This window comes from Dromaius novaehollandiae, chromosome 8, assembly GCF_036370855.1.
Source record: "Dromaius novaehollandiae isolate bDroNov1 chromosome 8, bDroNov1.hap1, whole genome shotgun sequence".
Lineage (NCBI taxonomy): Eukaryota > Metazoa > Chordata > Aves > Casuariiformes > Dromaiidae > Dromaius > Dromaius novaehollandiae.
In genome coordinates this window covers 25,370,900-25,386,459 of record NC_088105.1, presented here as the reverse complement: position 1 = coordinate 25,386,459, position 15,560 = coordinate 25,370,900, and the positions used below count along the sequence as shown (strand labels likewise).

General features: G+C 39.6%; 1 protein-coding gene across 7 annotated transcripts in view; it reads right to left on the bottom strand.

The window, feature by feature from the left end:
* The window catches only part of COL24A1 (collagen type XXIV alpha 1 chain), a 158,733-nt gene that overhangs the window by 27,883 nt on the left and 115,290 nt on the right, over positions 1 to 15,560 (bottom strand). For all 7 annotated transcript variants that reach the window (XM_064515983.1, XM_064515977.1, XM_064515979.1 and 4 more), the window contains 13 exons: positions 14,030 to 14,083; positions 12,932 to 12,985; positions 12,645 to 12,698; positions 11,230 to 11,283; positions 10,497 to 10,604; positions 7,693 to 7,746; positions 7,021 to 7,128; positions 5,844 to 5,897; positions 5,009 to 5,062; positions 3,655 to 3,711; positions 1,847 to 1,900; positions 1,179 to 1,232; positions 1,020 to 1,073 (listed from right to left, as the gene is read on the bottom strand). In XM_064515983.1, coding sequence (XP_064372053.1) covers positions 1,020 to 1,073; positions 1,179 to 1,232; positions 1,847 to 1,900; positions 3,655 to 3,711; positions 5,009 to 5,062; positions 5,844 to 5,897; positions 7,021 to 7,128; positions 7,693 to 7,746; positions 10,497 to 10,604; positions 11,230 to 11,283; positions 12,645 to 12,698; positions 12,932 to 12,985; positions 14,030 to 14,083 — 813 coding nt within the window. The remainder of the gene's footprint in view (positions 1 to 1,019; positions 1,074 to 1,178; positions 1,233 to 1,846; positions 1,901 to 3,654; positions 3,712 to 5,008; positions 5,063 to 5,843; positions 5,898 to 7,020; positions 7,129 to 7,692; positions 7,747 to 10,496; positions 10,605 to 11,229; positions 11,284 to 12,644; positions 12,699 to 12,931; positions 12,986 to 14,029; positions 14,084 to 15,560) is intronic.

Here is a 15,560-nt window from a genome sequence, read left to right as displayed (position 1 = left end):
ATTCTTCCTAGAGGTATGAAAAGAAAACCCAAACACTGAGCTTCAACCTTATATAACAGTAAAACCCAGAACAACTTCCGTGGTGCTCTGACAGTCATTTACAGACAATATATCGAAAATTTCCTATAAGCTTAAAATTTGCAAAAATTAGCCCAAACATTTCCAAACAGAATTTGAGTCTGAGATCTGGTTCTTTCCAGGCAAAAGCAAGATGTCACCAACGAATAATGTCATATAAATGCTAAGATGCCACACAGGCATCTAAGATGAGTCAAACTGTGCCTGTCTGAGAGGGAACGCAGCATGATCCGCGTCTAGGTGGCTGACAACAGCTGTAATGCTCGTGCACTACTGGAAGCGATCACACACACTGCTGGAGCTCCAGAGAGCACTAGGCATTGCACTGTCTCCACCTCAGACTGGGTGACTTGAAAGTACTGCTCAGCCCTTGCTGAATATCCCTTAGAAGTTCTTATGGACTTGGAATGGTAAATACAGCAAAAAAGAGCCTCCTGTTAAGTAGTTAGCCAAAATTCAGCCTAAACCTCTGAAACAGGTGGAATCTAGATTTGACCTGATTTGAAACCTAGATATTTTTGCTACAGAGATGTCCAGCAAGCCCACAGATCTCTTAGAACTTTAAAAAACATACTGTAGCAAATCTGTCTGGGGCATCAAATCATAGTGGTAGACAATGATAAGGATTTAAGGAGGATTCAACTTAAGGGTGCTAGTTCAAGTTCTTAAAGACTTTACATAATGTGGGACATGAGAGCAAGTGCAGAGAGCCCTAACCTTCCTGTCACACTGGAATATAAAGGCAGATACCATATCATCTTCCAGAACATCAGTCAGAAATTATGCTTCAGTCTTAAAAGAAGCCTTACGGTTCACACACTACGCTTTCTTATTTTCTACGGAAAGTAAAGGTTGATCATACAAAAACATACAAATTCAAATGTATGTAAAAGCATACAAATTCAAATTCAGTTCAGAGTTTCCTTATTTTTTCTACTTACTTCTGAACCTCTTTCTCCTTTTGGTCCTTGTTCCCCCATTTCACCTGGTTCTCCCTTTGGAAAGAACAAACATTAAATACATTTTAAAAAACCTTTGAATGAAGATGAAAATGAATTTTCAACAGCCAATGGAGAATCCCCATTGTTTGAAACACTTACTGGAGGCCCCTGCTGTCCAATAGGTCCTCTAAGCCCTGGAAGACCTACATGACCCTGGGAAGCAGAAAACAACATATTGCAATACAAATAACTGAGGACGTCAAGCTTGGTGAGCTACAAATTTCCCTCTGAGGCCTGTCTTGGGAGGGGCTGAGTGGCCCTAGCTCCCATGACAAGCTGTACAAAGGATGCTCAGCAATCCTGAGACCAGACCTCGGGTAGCCTTTCTTCTTTCAATTCCCTACTCAAAACTTACTGCAAGAGAGAATTATATATTGTTTAAACATTTCTGCACTACTGTGAGCACAGACCATATTCAGTTCATTGACTTATTACCATGCCTGATCTCTACAGTCTGTGTAACTTAAACAGGAAACCTTGCGTCAAGGACTGTCTTTTGTATTTCAGCAAATAAACATCACCAGTAATTAGAATGAAGTTATCATCCATTTATATTCGCTTAAAGACTGTGTAGGATAATGAATAATTGTTGGGATGAGATCTACAAAACCACAGTGCTTGAGTTTCAAAGAAAAACAGTAATTGATCAGTTTGGTGAGACACCAGCAGATACATGTCTGTGCACGCTTTTGAGAGAACACCCAATATTTATGTTTCATTACACACCATGTTCAAATAAAAAGAAGTGAAAAGCAAGAGGTAATTACCTTGTAGCCCTCATCACCAGGTTCTCCCCTATCTCCACGTTCACCACTAGGACCCTGCAGAGAAAACCAAAGAGCACAATTTAGCAGCTGAACATGCTGCTGCAGCATAGTGAAGACAGAAAGCTGGGATTTTTCTCAAAACAGGCCAACCATCCAGCCCGAACCAAGGATTAAAAATATTAAAGTTAGCTCATCTAAAAAAGTAAACATGAATTATTTCTAAACAAAATGTATTACAGTCAGACAAGAGACACTGTCTAAAATATTTTGTAACTGAAGACCAGAGGCTAAAAGATAGATCTTACACAGCCATAAATTAGAGTATTGACCATGGTAGAACTTCTCCAAGTTCACACTCTCATATATGACAACAGAATTAAAAATCCCCGTGACTAAATGAAGAGACTTTGTTTCAAAGTCACAAGAGGAATACCCTCTCATTATGCTTTCTATAAGGTAACACACGGAAAATGACATTCTTTTTTTTGAAATGACTTGCTGTACCCAGAACCTGCTTTAATTTTGAAGTTTCTTCTAATGAAAAAGCATTCTCATTCCCTCAGCACGCCTACCTGGGCGTGATTGCTGCGCAGGAGCTGAGGGAGTAGTATGATTCTTGCGAGTCTTGCAGCTAGCTGTTCCTGCTGCGGTCAGACACCTACTGACTCTACTTCAGGGAAAGCTCTTTACTCCAATCCCATGAGAAATGAGATTTCTCCTGGGAATTTTAGCTCTCACTGTGGCAAATGGATGGAATATCAGTCACAAAGAAAATGACAGGGCAGGGAATCATGCCCATAGAAAGTAAGGATGGCCAAGGCTTGCCAGTAGACATCCAGCCCCTGTCTCCTTTGATAGAGTAATTAATAAGGAATTACCTTTTTTCTGAAGTAAAAACTCATCATGAAAAACTGGTCAGGGATCACTAACTGCAGTCTATCTTTATAGTGCACAAATCAATAGATTAGCTATATCTATTGCATATCCATCAATAGATGCTATTATCCAACTGCTCCTATACTCTCCAAGGTTTCTGCAGCCTCATGGCATGTTTCCTATATGGAATCCATAAGATGGAAAGGCTCTGCTTGCAATTCTTGCTCAGTCAGTGGGGCAGAGCCAGCCCAGCTACAACAGAAGTCGCTGAATTCTCTTCTCTCATGCATTTCCATAATGAAGTTAAGAACGTGGCCCAGGCTCTGTCTCTGGTTACATCAGAGTCTTATAATCCTGCTTTTGGGGGAGATGAGGTATAAAAATTAAGGGCAGTCTGAAGAGAAAGAGTCTGTACAAGCATTAATTCTGGCACAATCAAAGCCCGAGCAAGAATCATTTTTCTCAAGCTTTTGGGATGGCATTCATTTTCTGGACATGTTCCTGGTCGCTGCTGAGAAATACTCCAAACATAAATTAGCAAATAAATGGTTACAAAATGCAGCTCCTTCTCTCAAAGCTAAATTAGCTTTGCAGTGATAATGAAAGAAGTCAAAACATATTTCTGGTTAGTAAAGCAATTAGGTACAATTCAGGATAAACACAGAGAATAAAATTCTGTTCTGAGTTGTGCTGCTCTAAAACACAAATTAATGGCATTAGTGTAATTAAACGCAGGACACATACTCTTAAGCAGGAAGGAGCACATGACCATGCATTTTTCAGAGGGGGATTACTGATTTCAGGACCTTTGTTCTACATTTTTGTACAAGTGAGTACTGACTCCTGAGATAGTGATATAAGCTTCAGAAACAGCCTGCATTGTCTCTTGTCTTGAGGCACTAATATAATTTTTTTGAGAAGGAAAGACCTACTGGTTCACCTATGGGCCCAGGTGGTCCAAAAACTGTATTGTCTTCGCCTGGGTAACCCTAAAATAAAGATAAATATTAAAACATTTGCTGGAAAATTCGACATTGCCTGCAAAGCATATATTTTCAGATGTTGACAATACACCCACAGAGCATATTGCATAGTTAGTAGTAGTGAGTATGATGTTTACAGCTTTAATACAGTGAAATCTCCTTTTTAACATGCACAATCATCTTAAGAAACACGTTTAGGACTAACAAGTTAAATATATGCTCTGTTCTCGAAGGCAACGACAAAACAATTGTTTGATAAAATGTCCATGTAACTATTTTTTTATTTAATGGAAAAAAAGAGAAACAGGGTATTTGACAAGAGGAAAAAATAAAATTTCTTCCATTGTTTTAAGAAATATACTCCTTATAGACAAACAAGTGTACAGAAGACTCCAACCATCAGCCTGAACAGGACCATTCTTTATTTAATTTTAAGTATGAAAAAACACTATCTAAAGTAATAAATAAAAAAGTTATCTATTCCAGATGATATTTACCAATATATATAATGTAAAGAAAGAGACTCACGTTCTAAAAAATGATTAAGGTTTTCAAAAATGCATCAGATACCTTTTTCTGAAGTGACTAAGCAAGTTGGACCTCTAGCTCCCATCAATTTAGTGTTCAGTTATTGTTTCTGAAAATGGCCTCAGAAGTTTTTATAAAATCCCCACTAGTTGCCTACTTTCGGTCTTCATTGCAAATCTGGCCCTAATATAAGAGCATGTTTCTCTATCATGTGCAGATCCAATAAATCGATCTTCATGAAGAGATCTCTGTACCTGCTAGGGGGCCGCACAGGCTTCAGTAGGCATACAAATCTGTTTGTGGGATTTGGGCCTTAAAAGAATAATAATGAACTTGACACAAAAATAGCAGCATTGGAGCAACATCCTGCAAACAGTTCATATTAAGCATTGACTTCTGTCCACCACAGTTGGACTTTCAGCAAGACACATGGGAATACTTGCAGGCCTAAAGTTAAGCGAATACTTTGCTGGTTCCACCTTGATTATTTCTGTCAGCAGCCCTACCGAGGTCAGTGGTGCTACCTAATAGGATAGAACGTGTTTTTACAATAGGTACTTTGTGTTTAAAACATGAAACATTTCAATAGTATAATTCAGAATTTTGCCCCCTAATGATCTGTTTCCATAGGCTTATATTTCATATTCTCACACAATATCAATAAATGTTGAAAGAGTGGCTTTTGCCACATGCTATGGAAAACAGTGAACATGAAGTAACATTCTATCCCTTTATGTTTACTAGAACTGTAAGAAAGCATAATTCCTCTCCATACCTTCTCTCCTTTGGGTCCTGGGGGTCCTGGAGGCCCTGGAGGACCCTGGTGACCCTGAAGAAGCAAACAAAACAACAGTTAATTTCAAAACAATTAATTAACAAAATAATTTCCAGCATCCTTTTAGGTGCTTGTTACTATTGTTTTTTGCTGCTTCCTAATAATATTGAATAGTGATGTGCCATAGAATGAATGGACCTAGACAGAAAATTTATTGAATACAGGAAGAGCCCTGTGCACACAGAGAAACCAAAAGTCTCAGCAGGGCTAGATGCAAGTGAGGCAAGTTTAGGGCCACAGATGGAAGTTTGGAATGAAGACATGGCAGCCCTGTCCGTAAGAGTAGGTCTCCATCCATCTATCACGGTCATCAGAGAACAAGAATTATTTTTCAATAAAAGCCACAATATCTTTATGTCCTTAAACTATCCTCATTCAATCAGTGAGCCAATAGTTCTGTTACTGAAAGGCAAACTCTCTAGCCAAGCAGTTATCAGAGGTTGTTTGCTGAACTCCCTTTTTAATGACTGTTTATGGTAGTTTTATGGTAACTTTTCTTAACAAATAGTGGGAAACACTAGACAAATAAGGGTTTCCAATCTGAGATGAAAAAAAACCTGCTACTGAACTCACATGAAACAGTCACTGTTGACCAAGGCTAACATTTTCTGAGTAGGCAATCAGGTATCACATAAATATATGAGAGTATCTGACACTCTTTAAGATAAATGTGTATTCTGGATACGATAGACATCCCATGATATACAAAGTTATTTAGAGTACCACAGAATTACTTAGGGATGTGTGTGTACATGAATTCAGTAAAAAAACTCACCCCATAACCCGGAATTCCTGGCTCTCCTTCAGGTCCCATAACTCCTAGATGTCCCTGTAAAATGCAATAATCAGTGACAGAAAAATTACTTCCCTTTTAAAATTTTCCAACAATGCATACTTTATAAAGTCATCAGTTAAAAAAATCTTGAGAAATAGTGAGATTTTAGACATGCAAATTACTTTGTTGTTTCCACCTTTATTTGGTAAAGAATATTGGTCTTTTTCCTGTTCTGTAGAATGGATGGTCAAAATTTTCAGTCCTAACTTTATAACCCCAGTGCATAATTAGGATCAAAGAGGAAAATATCTGAACTTTCAGAGGTGCTGAGGAACTCTGTTGATAAACATTAAGTATGCCAAGAGAAGCTGAGGGTGCTCCTCACCTTAGGAAGTTGGGTGTGAGCACTCTTCCTAATGAGCCTTTCCTACTTGAAAATACTGCTTGAAAGTATCTAATGGTAGCTACTTTACTTACACATTTCATGCGTGCAGGGATACGATGCTGCACTTGGTGGCTGAAGGACTGGGCCCTGGAGTGGCACTGGTGTGGAGGCTGCATGTGCCTGCGTGTCTGCTATCACAAGGCTAAAGCGAGATCAGAGGGTCTGTGATGAGAGGGGCTTCGCATGGAGTTCATAAAGTTAACGGAAACGCCCTTGATTCAGTTAACTTCAGATCAGGCTCCCATTCAGTGCTTCCCCAGCAGCTTTTATCTGAAATGCTTTGTTTCAGCCATGACTAAGGCTTACTTCATGTGACAGCAAAACACATCTTTTCTGTTTCTCAAATGAGACAGTTTTGTGAAACAGTCAGATCAACGGGGCTATATCTGGACTGTAGGGCCTGTGTACGCTCTGCATCCTGCGTCTCTGATTTCCAGATCTGGGACCTGACCAGAGCATGAGATGATTCGCTGCAGGCTCTCAAGCCCAGGTTTCTGTCTGGGAAGGGTGCATGGGTCTCATTCTGACAAGGAAGGGGCCAGGACACGCACCTGGACCCAGGGGTTGGGATGGACTCCCAGATCCTGCAGTTGAAACACTGCCTGCATCTCCAGCTGCCTCAAAGAAATATTTGTACATGCTACAGCTTAGACCTGCCTCTTTCCATGGAGAGACATAACACTGCTGAACCATAAATATGTGAGCTCTTATATAAGCATAATTTATACAAACCAAAGGACCTCGAGTTCCTCTTGCACCTTTAGGACCAGTTTCTCCAGGCTGGCCTAAGTCACCAGCAGGTCCAGTTTCTCCAGGGGGGCCAAGCTGTCCCTTTTCCCCCTGTTGGTGTTATTGTATTAAAAATAGTAAGAGATTGATATAAATTTTTCAAATGTGGTTTATGCCTAATCAAACTGTTATTATTTAATAAGAATATTACATTTACATATGTCATTTATTATAGTTCTTAGCATGTCTGCACCTAGAACTCTGCAGTGAAGAAAACTGTGCTAAAGCCTCTCTACTTATTTTTAGTTTTAGCCAAAGCTTAACATTTTTGGATAGCAGCATAAAGTGTTCTAAGTTGCAAAATCACATCCTGCTCCAAATTTAAATTTCCTCAGGTCCTAAATGTTCTTGACTGCTGAACCATGACAACTGCAATTGCTATGGCTGCTAGAAAAAAAATTGGCTTGAAGTGTGACATAAAACAGGGACAGACTTGGTGCATTTTATGATTAGACTGCAGTATAAAACTACCCACACATATAACATAGCCTCCTGATGGCTTTTAGGGCACTGACTGGCATTTGTCCGTGTCAAGGCATTGACTAGAATTATTTTGTAATGTAAATTCAAGTCTCAAATAAAAGGAAGGGAACTGGGGAAAATGAAAAATGCTACCTTCTTCCCTAGACGACCTCTCTGACCTGGATTTCCTGGTATTCCTTCAGGACCCTGTAAGTTTATTAAGAAGAGAAAAAACAAATGATTGAAAAAGGTCTTGGAATATGTTAAATAGTGCTTCAAATTGGATAACCTGAGTGGAACTTAGTAATGCAGAGAGCTGGATGGAAAAAATTTCATTAACTGTGACTGTAAGTTAGTAGGACTGTTTCAAGTTACAGCAGAAAAAGGTGGGCAAGCATCAGGGATTACTTACCAAACTAGTGAAAATGCACTATAAACTATAAATCTTGTCCAGAGAGAAAATACTAAAGTAGCAATGAAATTGCTTCAGGACAAACACTGGACTTAGAGAATCTGATGTGCAGCAAGAAGAAAACTCAGAGAGCCTTGGGGTGTCAAGTATGAAGAGCAGGGCCCTGACACAATTCATTGCAGAGAAGAGGCCTAAAATCAGTAAGTGCTAGTGCCCACTGCTACCAGTCTCCCAGTGACTGGACATCTGGGTGTGTGGCCCACAGCTGAGGGGATGCTGTGGGGCATAGCCCTGCTGCCCTCCAGGCTGCTTCACAAACTGCCTCTCCTAAAGGCGTGGGAGTGTTCAGGACTCACCAGTTTCAATTTCCTCAAAAGCTCTCTGAAGTCAAGGAGGTAATTTAGCTTCTGTTTTGGAGAAAGACAGATATACCTTGTTTTTTGGAACTGTTTTGATGATTAGCCAGGATAAACACAGTTTAAACTGATTTGTAAGGTCCATCTGTTGCTCTGTAAGCCTCTTCTGTTTAGGGAAAAGGTAATATTCTCCTCAACTCCAGTAAAACCTCCAAACTATCGATTATAGAAAACTAATTTCCTCATTCAGACTGGGATGCCATGGTCTATCTGCATCCCTAGAAAGAGTCAAACCAAAAGTGTGATCTGAATGCTCCCAGATGCTGGGGAGGATGAGCAGGGAGAGAGGCAGCTCTGCAGCCGCCTCTGGGACGTGTGGAACAGAAACATGAGAAGTGCCCTGCTAACCACGTCTTCACAAACGTCGAATTGCCACACTGGCCCCTCTCACTCAGCCACAGCAGCATTAATCATGTTGTTTACTCTACTAAAGTATATATATACACACCACAAATATGATAAGGCTGAGCTGTTTTATGATAATTTCAATGTATGAAACATGCCAGCTTCTTCAGAATTGCCATACGATAAAAAAAAATGTCAGGGTGATATTATTATATCAGAATATTATTATATTATTATATCAGAAGCTCAAATTGTTCCTTAGCACACACTGTAACTGAGTGAGTGTGATAAAACTTCAGAAAAATAGATTTCATAGATAGATTTTAGGTGTTAGGCTTGATGCCAGAACAAATAAGCTAACTGATGTAACAACGTCAACTGTGGATCCCAATGCTCATTTACTATTTGACCTGTGCACACATGCTGCCATCTCTCTCCATCTGCAACCTCTGTCTTAGTTATCTAGCACAACTGGTGTTCTCACAATAGGTTTATTTAACTCCTTTCATAGAGGCACCAAAATGAAGTTGAAGAATAAGTGTCTTTAAAGAACAATATGGAATCATGAAATTTTTCCTTTCTCCTTACTTTTTACAACATATGCCTCATCACAGGGGGATGAGGAGATAAGAAGAGAGGGTCCACCAAGGACAGGGCCTTATACCACAGCACAGAATTATCAACTGAAGTAATGTTGCCCAGCACGATAGACCCTAATTACTGGAAGTTTGTTCCAGGCCGAGATGGACAGTGTCACCTAATGCTGTCTTTACACCACTTTGGTAGGAGGGTAGAAAGACCACTGTCAGGAAAAGTAGGCAGTTCTCGGATAGCCAGGGACCAGGAATCAGCAACAGGTTTCATTTGGATCCAATATCTATCATGGGATACTGGCTTTAAGTCACTTCTGACCTGCTTTGTACTCCTGACCAGGAAGGGCCCTATGAACCAAACCAACACTTTAAGAAATTCTGTGCTGTGGGTGTCTGTGATGCATCGTTTTGTAGATAAAGAAACCTCAGTGTTCAGGATATCACTTTTTCTGTAAGTGCTGTTTTAAATTTTCCTTTTGTAACTGATTTTTATTAAAAGGACCGACAGCTAAACACATATGTGGTAATAACACAAAACACAAATGTGTCGTAATAACGCAAAATCTTAGACTGGAGCCAAATCTTGTATGTTCTAAGGTCTAAACCTTCATCATTTACAAAGTTTCTCAAAATGGCACTACTTTGCCCCGAGGAACTTTTAATTGAAATTAAAAGCCAGATAGCCCTGGGACACTAAACAGAACCATGTGAAGGCACAGACATACCAAACAATGAAAGACCTTACTGCACAATTTATGGCAGTATATGCATCTTTCCAAATTCTTTGGGTGTTTTTAAAATTTAAAGAATGATTTAATACTTTGAGACTGCTGACAGCCTCCAAACGAAGGTAAGGATAGAGACTAATGACAGAAGGTTATCTGGCGAGGTGAGATAGGAAGTGAGAGGCTCCAGGTTGTGTGGTGTGTGCACCTGGGTGACAAGTGAGAAGCAATCACCATCTGCTAAGAGGGCCAAGATTTAAGATAGGGAGACCATTAATCTTTTCTCTCAACCAACCCTGAAAAGCTGAACACTATAGAAAGGAGAAGCAAGCTAATTTAAAAATGACTATCTCTATTTGCAAGAGAAAAACAGAAATTAAAAAAAAAGAAATGTAAGCAAATTTTTTTAAAAAAGAATAATAAAAACAAATAAATAGAAATTCCAGTTCATCCTGAAAACACTTACAGGAACGCCCAGTATGCCAGGCTCACCAGACAGACCTATAATTCCTGGTATTCCCATCTCTCCTTTTTCACCACCTTCTCCAAGAAGTCCCTGGTCTCCAGGGTCTCCCTAAAACAAATAAAAAAAAGCTTTATCGAGATGATACAGAATTACTTACTATTGAGAAAAAGTGGTACACATGAATTTGCTGGATCTCCGGGTCAGACAAAAAGCTCACTAAAAGTGATAGGAATCTTTCCAATTTCAGAACAGGCTCCAGGTTAGCAGAAAGTCCTTTCTATCTCATTTGTACACTCCTACAGATTTGTACACTCTCTCCTACAGCAAGATTTGGCTTAGCCATCTCCAGCTGCCTAAGGATGCCCTCTGTGACATACCCTGTCCTGATGCCCGCTGCAGTCCCTGGCTCACCTTGATCCAGTGCAGGGAGTGGGGCAGCCCTGGGCTTGCTCTCTCCAGCATGATGGGCACCATGGAAAGAAGCTGTACTCAGTTCTCCAGCCTGTGTTTGCTCTCTCAAGCTGCACAACTTTACAGTTCTTACAGGGTAGGTATGTGCCTAAAAGCCACAGAAAAGCCCACAAAGAGGCTGGCTACCCCCTGTTAGAGCCTCCCGTGTTAAAACTATGCACACTTAACTGGGCTCTGTTGAGCTTGTGAAATGCAGGGGGGAAAAAAACAGATTTGAGTTCTTTAATCACTGCTCTACATTTGCTTTAAAAACTGAAATTACCTTTGAGCCATCTTTTCCTTGGACACCATCTTCTCCCGGAGGTCCTGGTTCACCCTTACAGAAAGGAGCAGTTGAAAATGAAGTTATTACCACTGTCTAAACTTCTCCAGGTAGAAGTGTTGCCTTGGAAGAACTCAGGCTGTTTGGTTTTACACATACTCATTATGCTTTTAGATTTTCTGAACTTTGGACAATTTCTATGCTGCTGTGATAGTTTATTTTATTTGTCTTCATTTTTCACTGATTTACTGTGACAACATCACAGCCCTGTGAATCTGGAATGCAGGAAAATGTAAAAGATGATCAACATTAGAAAAACCAAGGCAATACTATGGCTGTATAATGCTGTAGATTTGGACAGTAGCACAGAGATCACTTGGTTTCAGAGTGTTTAACATGTAATGCAGTAACCTCAAAAATATACCTATACTCTCCCGAAACTTCAATGTTCATGTGGATAACTACTATATTGGTACATTTAGCAACTCAATTTAGGGCCATGAAAAATTCATCACTTATCAACAGTAACTACACCATGCTATTTTCGATATCAGAATATTTGCCTTTCTCAGGCAATATTTGCCTCTCTTCAAAGACACTGGCCATCAGCAGTTTTTGACTGCAGATAGCGAAGAAGCAAATAGCAGCTGCCTAATACTAAGAACCTGGTATTGCAGACCAGTGTCCACTGTGGACCACTACCAGGAGTTACTCTTCTCCAAGGACAAGCAGAATCATGCAGTCCACCTTGTTGGAGACTTCGGGCGGGAAGAGAATATGACAGCAAGGATCTAATGGAACAAGGGAGTAGCTATATGGTAAAGCTTAAGTCTGAAAGGATATGCTCTGTATTCTTTTAAAATCATCCTGGATAAAATCTGTCACTAGAATTTTAAAAACTTCAAAAGTAGGCAAGTATTTGGGACAGATGGTGGAGACAAGACATAGAAAGAATAAGCAGGGCTATGAGTGGTTGGTGAAATTGAGTGCTGAATGAGTTATCGACAGTACCAGAAGCAAATCAGCTGCAGAGTGATACAGAGAGATACTGTGCTCTGCTGAGACTATAATGTTCCCATTACCTGACCTAGCTCAGGTATCTGTACACAGGGTACACAGCATTGTTTTATGCTGTCATGGTAACAGTTGGGCTAGACCCCCATGGATTTAGCTTGCTGTTCAAACCACTTGTTCACATGTCTCTCAGTGACATGAGACACTTAGACAGCTGTATTTCAGCATTGTAATCAACAGACTTCTTAACCTGCTAGAATATTACAAATGTTCTTTTTCGAAAGGTATAAGAAAATAACTTCTTATTGAATTCTTTTGAAAAATTAGTTTTCTAACCTGCATTTCTGAAACATTCTTAACATATTTTCCTTTTCAGGAGAAGTTTTACATCCATAGCTTACCCTTAAACCTTGATCACCTGGTTCTCCAGCCTTCCCAGCAGCTCCAGTGTCCCCCTGGAATATCATGAGAAAATTAAATTATTTGACTGTAAGGGACAATATTTCAAACAGTGATAGGGCTTACAGATAATGCAGTCATTGTGATGATAACAGTATTTCTTAAGGACTCATTTCCTGTATCACTGCTTACTTGGCTAATGAATCAGATCACTACCAAGTACTCAGATTTACTTTTATGGAAATTGGAAAATGTATATAGCACAAAAGAAAGTAATTTCAATATTTACCTTTGAACCTGGTTCTCCCTGTAGGCCAGGTTCTCCCTCAGGACCAGGAGGTCCCTGCACAGTACAAGAGGTACAATTATACATTGTCACCAATAACAATTTTGCAACTACCAAATAATACAGCCAAAATACAAGTTGAAAAACTACATGAAACACTAGCAAAGCTGCATGTCTGAAAAATAAAAATCAGACAACATAGTTCTTTGGTCTTACTAGAGATTGACAGAAGAAGAGAAAAGACAGCACAGGAGGAGTTCAGGACTGCATGGTGGATCAGGAATACATTGCAGACTCAGTAGCACCATTAAGCCTGTATCCTTCATCATAAATTACTAGCAGGCTAAGCAATAATCCATCTTTTGCAAACCTAACTGACAACTCTACCACTGTTTAGGCTTGGAGCCAAGTAGATATACCTTTGGGAGAACAAATGTACAAGAGTCTTCAGCCCTCGAGCAGTTAATGCTATCAGATAACTTCTTGTAGAGTTTACATTTAAACCTTTTCATAATAGGCAGTCAGAAAAACTGGGTTCTGGGTGACTGAGGAAGTGCATATCTTTGAAGAAATTAAATCCCTTTTATTCTGAGTGAGCTCATCCCTCAGCTACTTCATTTACTTCATATTAGCAAATGTGGCTAATATATTCTGTCATATTTCTTTCAAAGAGATACTAAAAACAAAGCAAAAAATAGAAGCAAAAGTTAGCAAGAAGACTGCCTGCAGCTGCTTTTCTTCTTCTACCATTTGCAAAGACACATGATTAATGCTGTTCCAGTTGCAACCCTTCAGTCTTGGACAAACTAACTGCAGGGAGAATGGTGCTTCTTCCAAAAAAACACCCTTTGCTCAACTTAACTTTTAACTTCTAGGTGCAGATGTCATGAAAATATGCTTAAAGACAGTGCTCAAAACAGAAGTTGCTTTTTTTAGACATTGCTTGCTGTAACAGCTATAAGGAAGAGAGACTCTCAGTAGCTCACGGTATTTAAGTCAGGTGCAGGTAAAACAAAAAATAGTTCCTGAACACACTGTCCAGGCAGATTCTGTCCTTTGAGTGTTTTTAATAAGTACACATACAGATCCTTAAAAGCTTACCTCAAAACCCATTTCCCCAATAGGGCCAGCATCTCCTCGTTGTCCTCTTGGACCCTGGCATTAAACAAAATTTTGGATGCATCATTCAGTTACAGCAGCACATGATATTAAATTACCTGGTACAGTCTTGATTTTGTCTCTGCACAACCCTGCCAACTGGCATAAGGTGTATTTCATTGTCTTTCCTCCTGAATCCCACGGTGTATGCAAGTACCACAATGCGATAGTTAAGAGCACTGAAGATCTTATTGCCAGCCTTGACACAGTAAAGTAACAGGTTTCAAAAGAACAGACAGATCTCCCTTCTTTTAGGCCAAAAGTAAATTATTATCTAAACTAAGCTGTCCTCTTGATTAACTGAGACTTTGTTTAATTAAGGTTCGTTAGACTCTGTCTGGTTTGTTTTGTGGAAAAGCCTACAGTCTGGTACGGAATTAACTGAAAACAACTACTGTGTGCTTCACTTTATGTATTTAGCAATGTTTATACAAGACAATCACTGAGGTGTAACGGACTGCAGACTGGAGCCTTTTTGGTAACAGTATGAGGCACTGTTCTTGTAAGCCATAGTACGAGTAATAAACTTATCGCAGTAACACTGACGGACCTTTTCTTAAAGCAGCATGCTCAAGTTCTGTGTCCAAGTTCCATTGTCTACATCTGTTCACGGAGCAGCATTTATGTGCCTAATGGGTAGAGTTTGCCTTTAACAGCTTATAGCTGATTCCATAGCCACTGTGAATCTATGTCAAGACAAATCAAACCCCTGGATGCATTCAGTCTCCAAACTTTAGAAAATTCACAGCCATTTATCCCTTTTGGATTCATCTTTGTTTAAAGAGTCTCCAAACTTAAAATGTTTTTGTTGCTCTATTATTCTTATATAAAGAAAAGATGCTGCTACCTGTATTTGTGATAGAAGCCTTTCAAGCAAGTATCTACTCTTTTCCCTTTCTGTTCCTCATTACAGACTATGCATATGGCTTTCCTGCTCCGGATGACCCGGCAGTGATAATGCAAGTCTGTTCTTCCCTTCTAGCACAAACATAAACCATATATTACTGAGAGGATTTCAGCAGTTGTGTGTATTTTACCCTACAGTTTCATTTAAGGGTAAGCACCAACCAAAACTGCAGTTAATTTCCCATGGAGAATTCACCTGGGCTAAATGCAAGTGCATTGGTTTTGGTTCGCAGCAGCTCCATGGCCTTCTACTATTCCAGTGTCCCAAAGCTTAAGCTTGATTCAGGAGCCAAAAATTTCTTCATAATATTCCCCTGGAGCTAAGTCTGCTGGCTTGGAAACATATCTCTCTCCTATGACTCACAGGGAACTTCAGAAGTCAAAAATTTAGAGTAACATGGTGACCTCCTAACTATTAACAAATGATAACATACAAACAAGGATTCTACTGAAAGGTCTGACAAATAGGTAAAATAAGAGGGTAAATTAGATCAAGCCTGTTGCTACTAATAGTTTTAATTGCTTAATTTTCTCTGCTCTTCCACCAATAATTAGTGTTTCTCTGCTC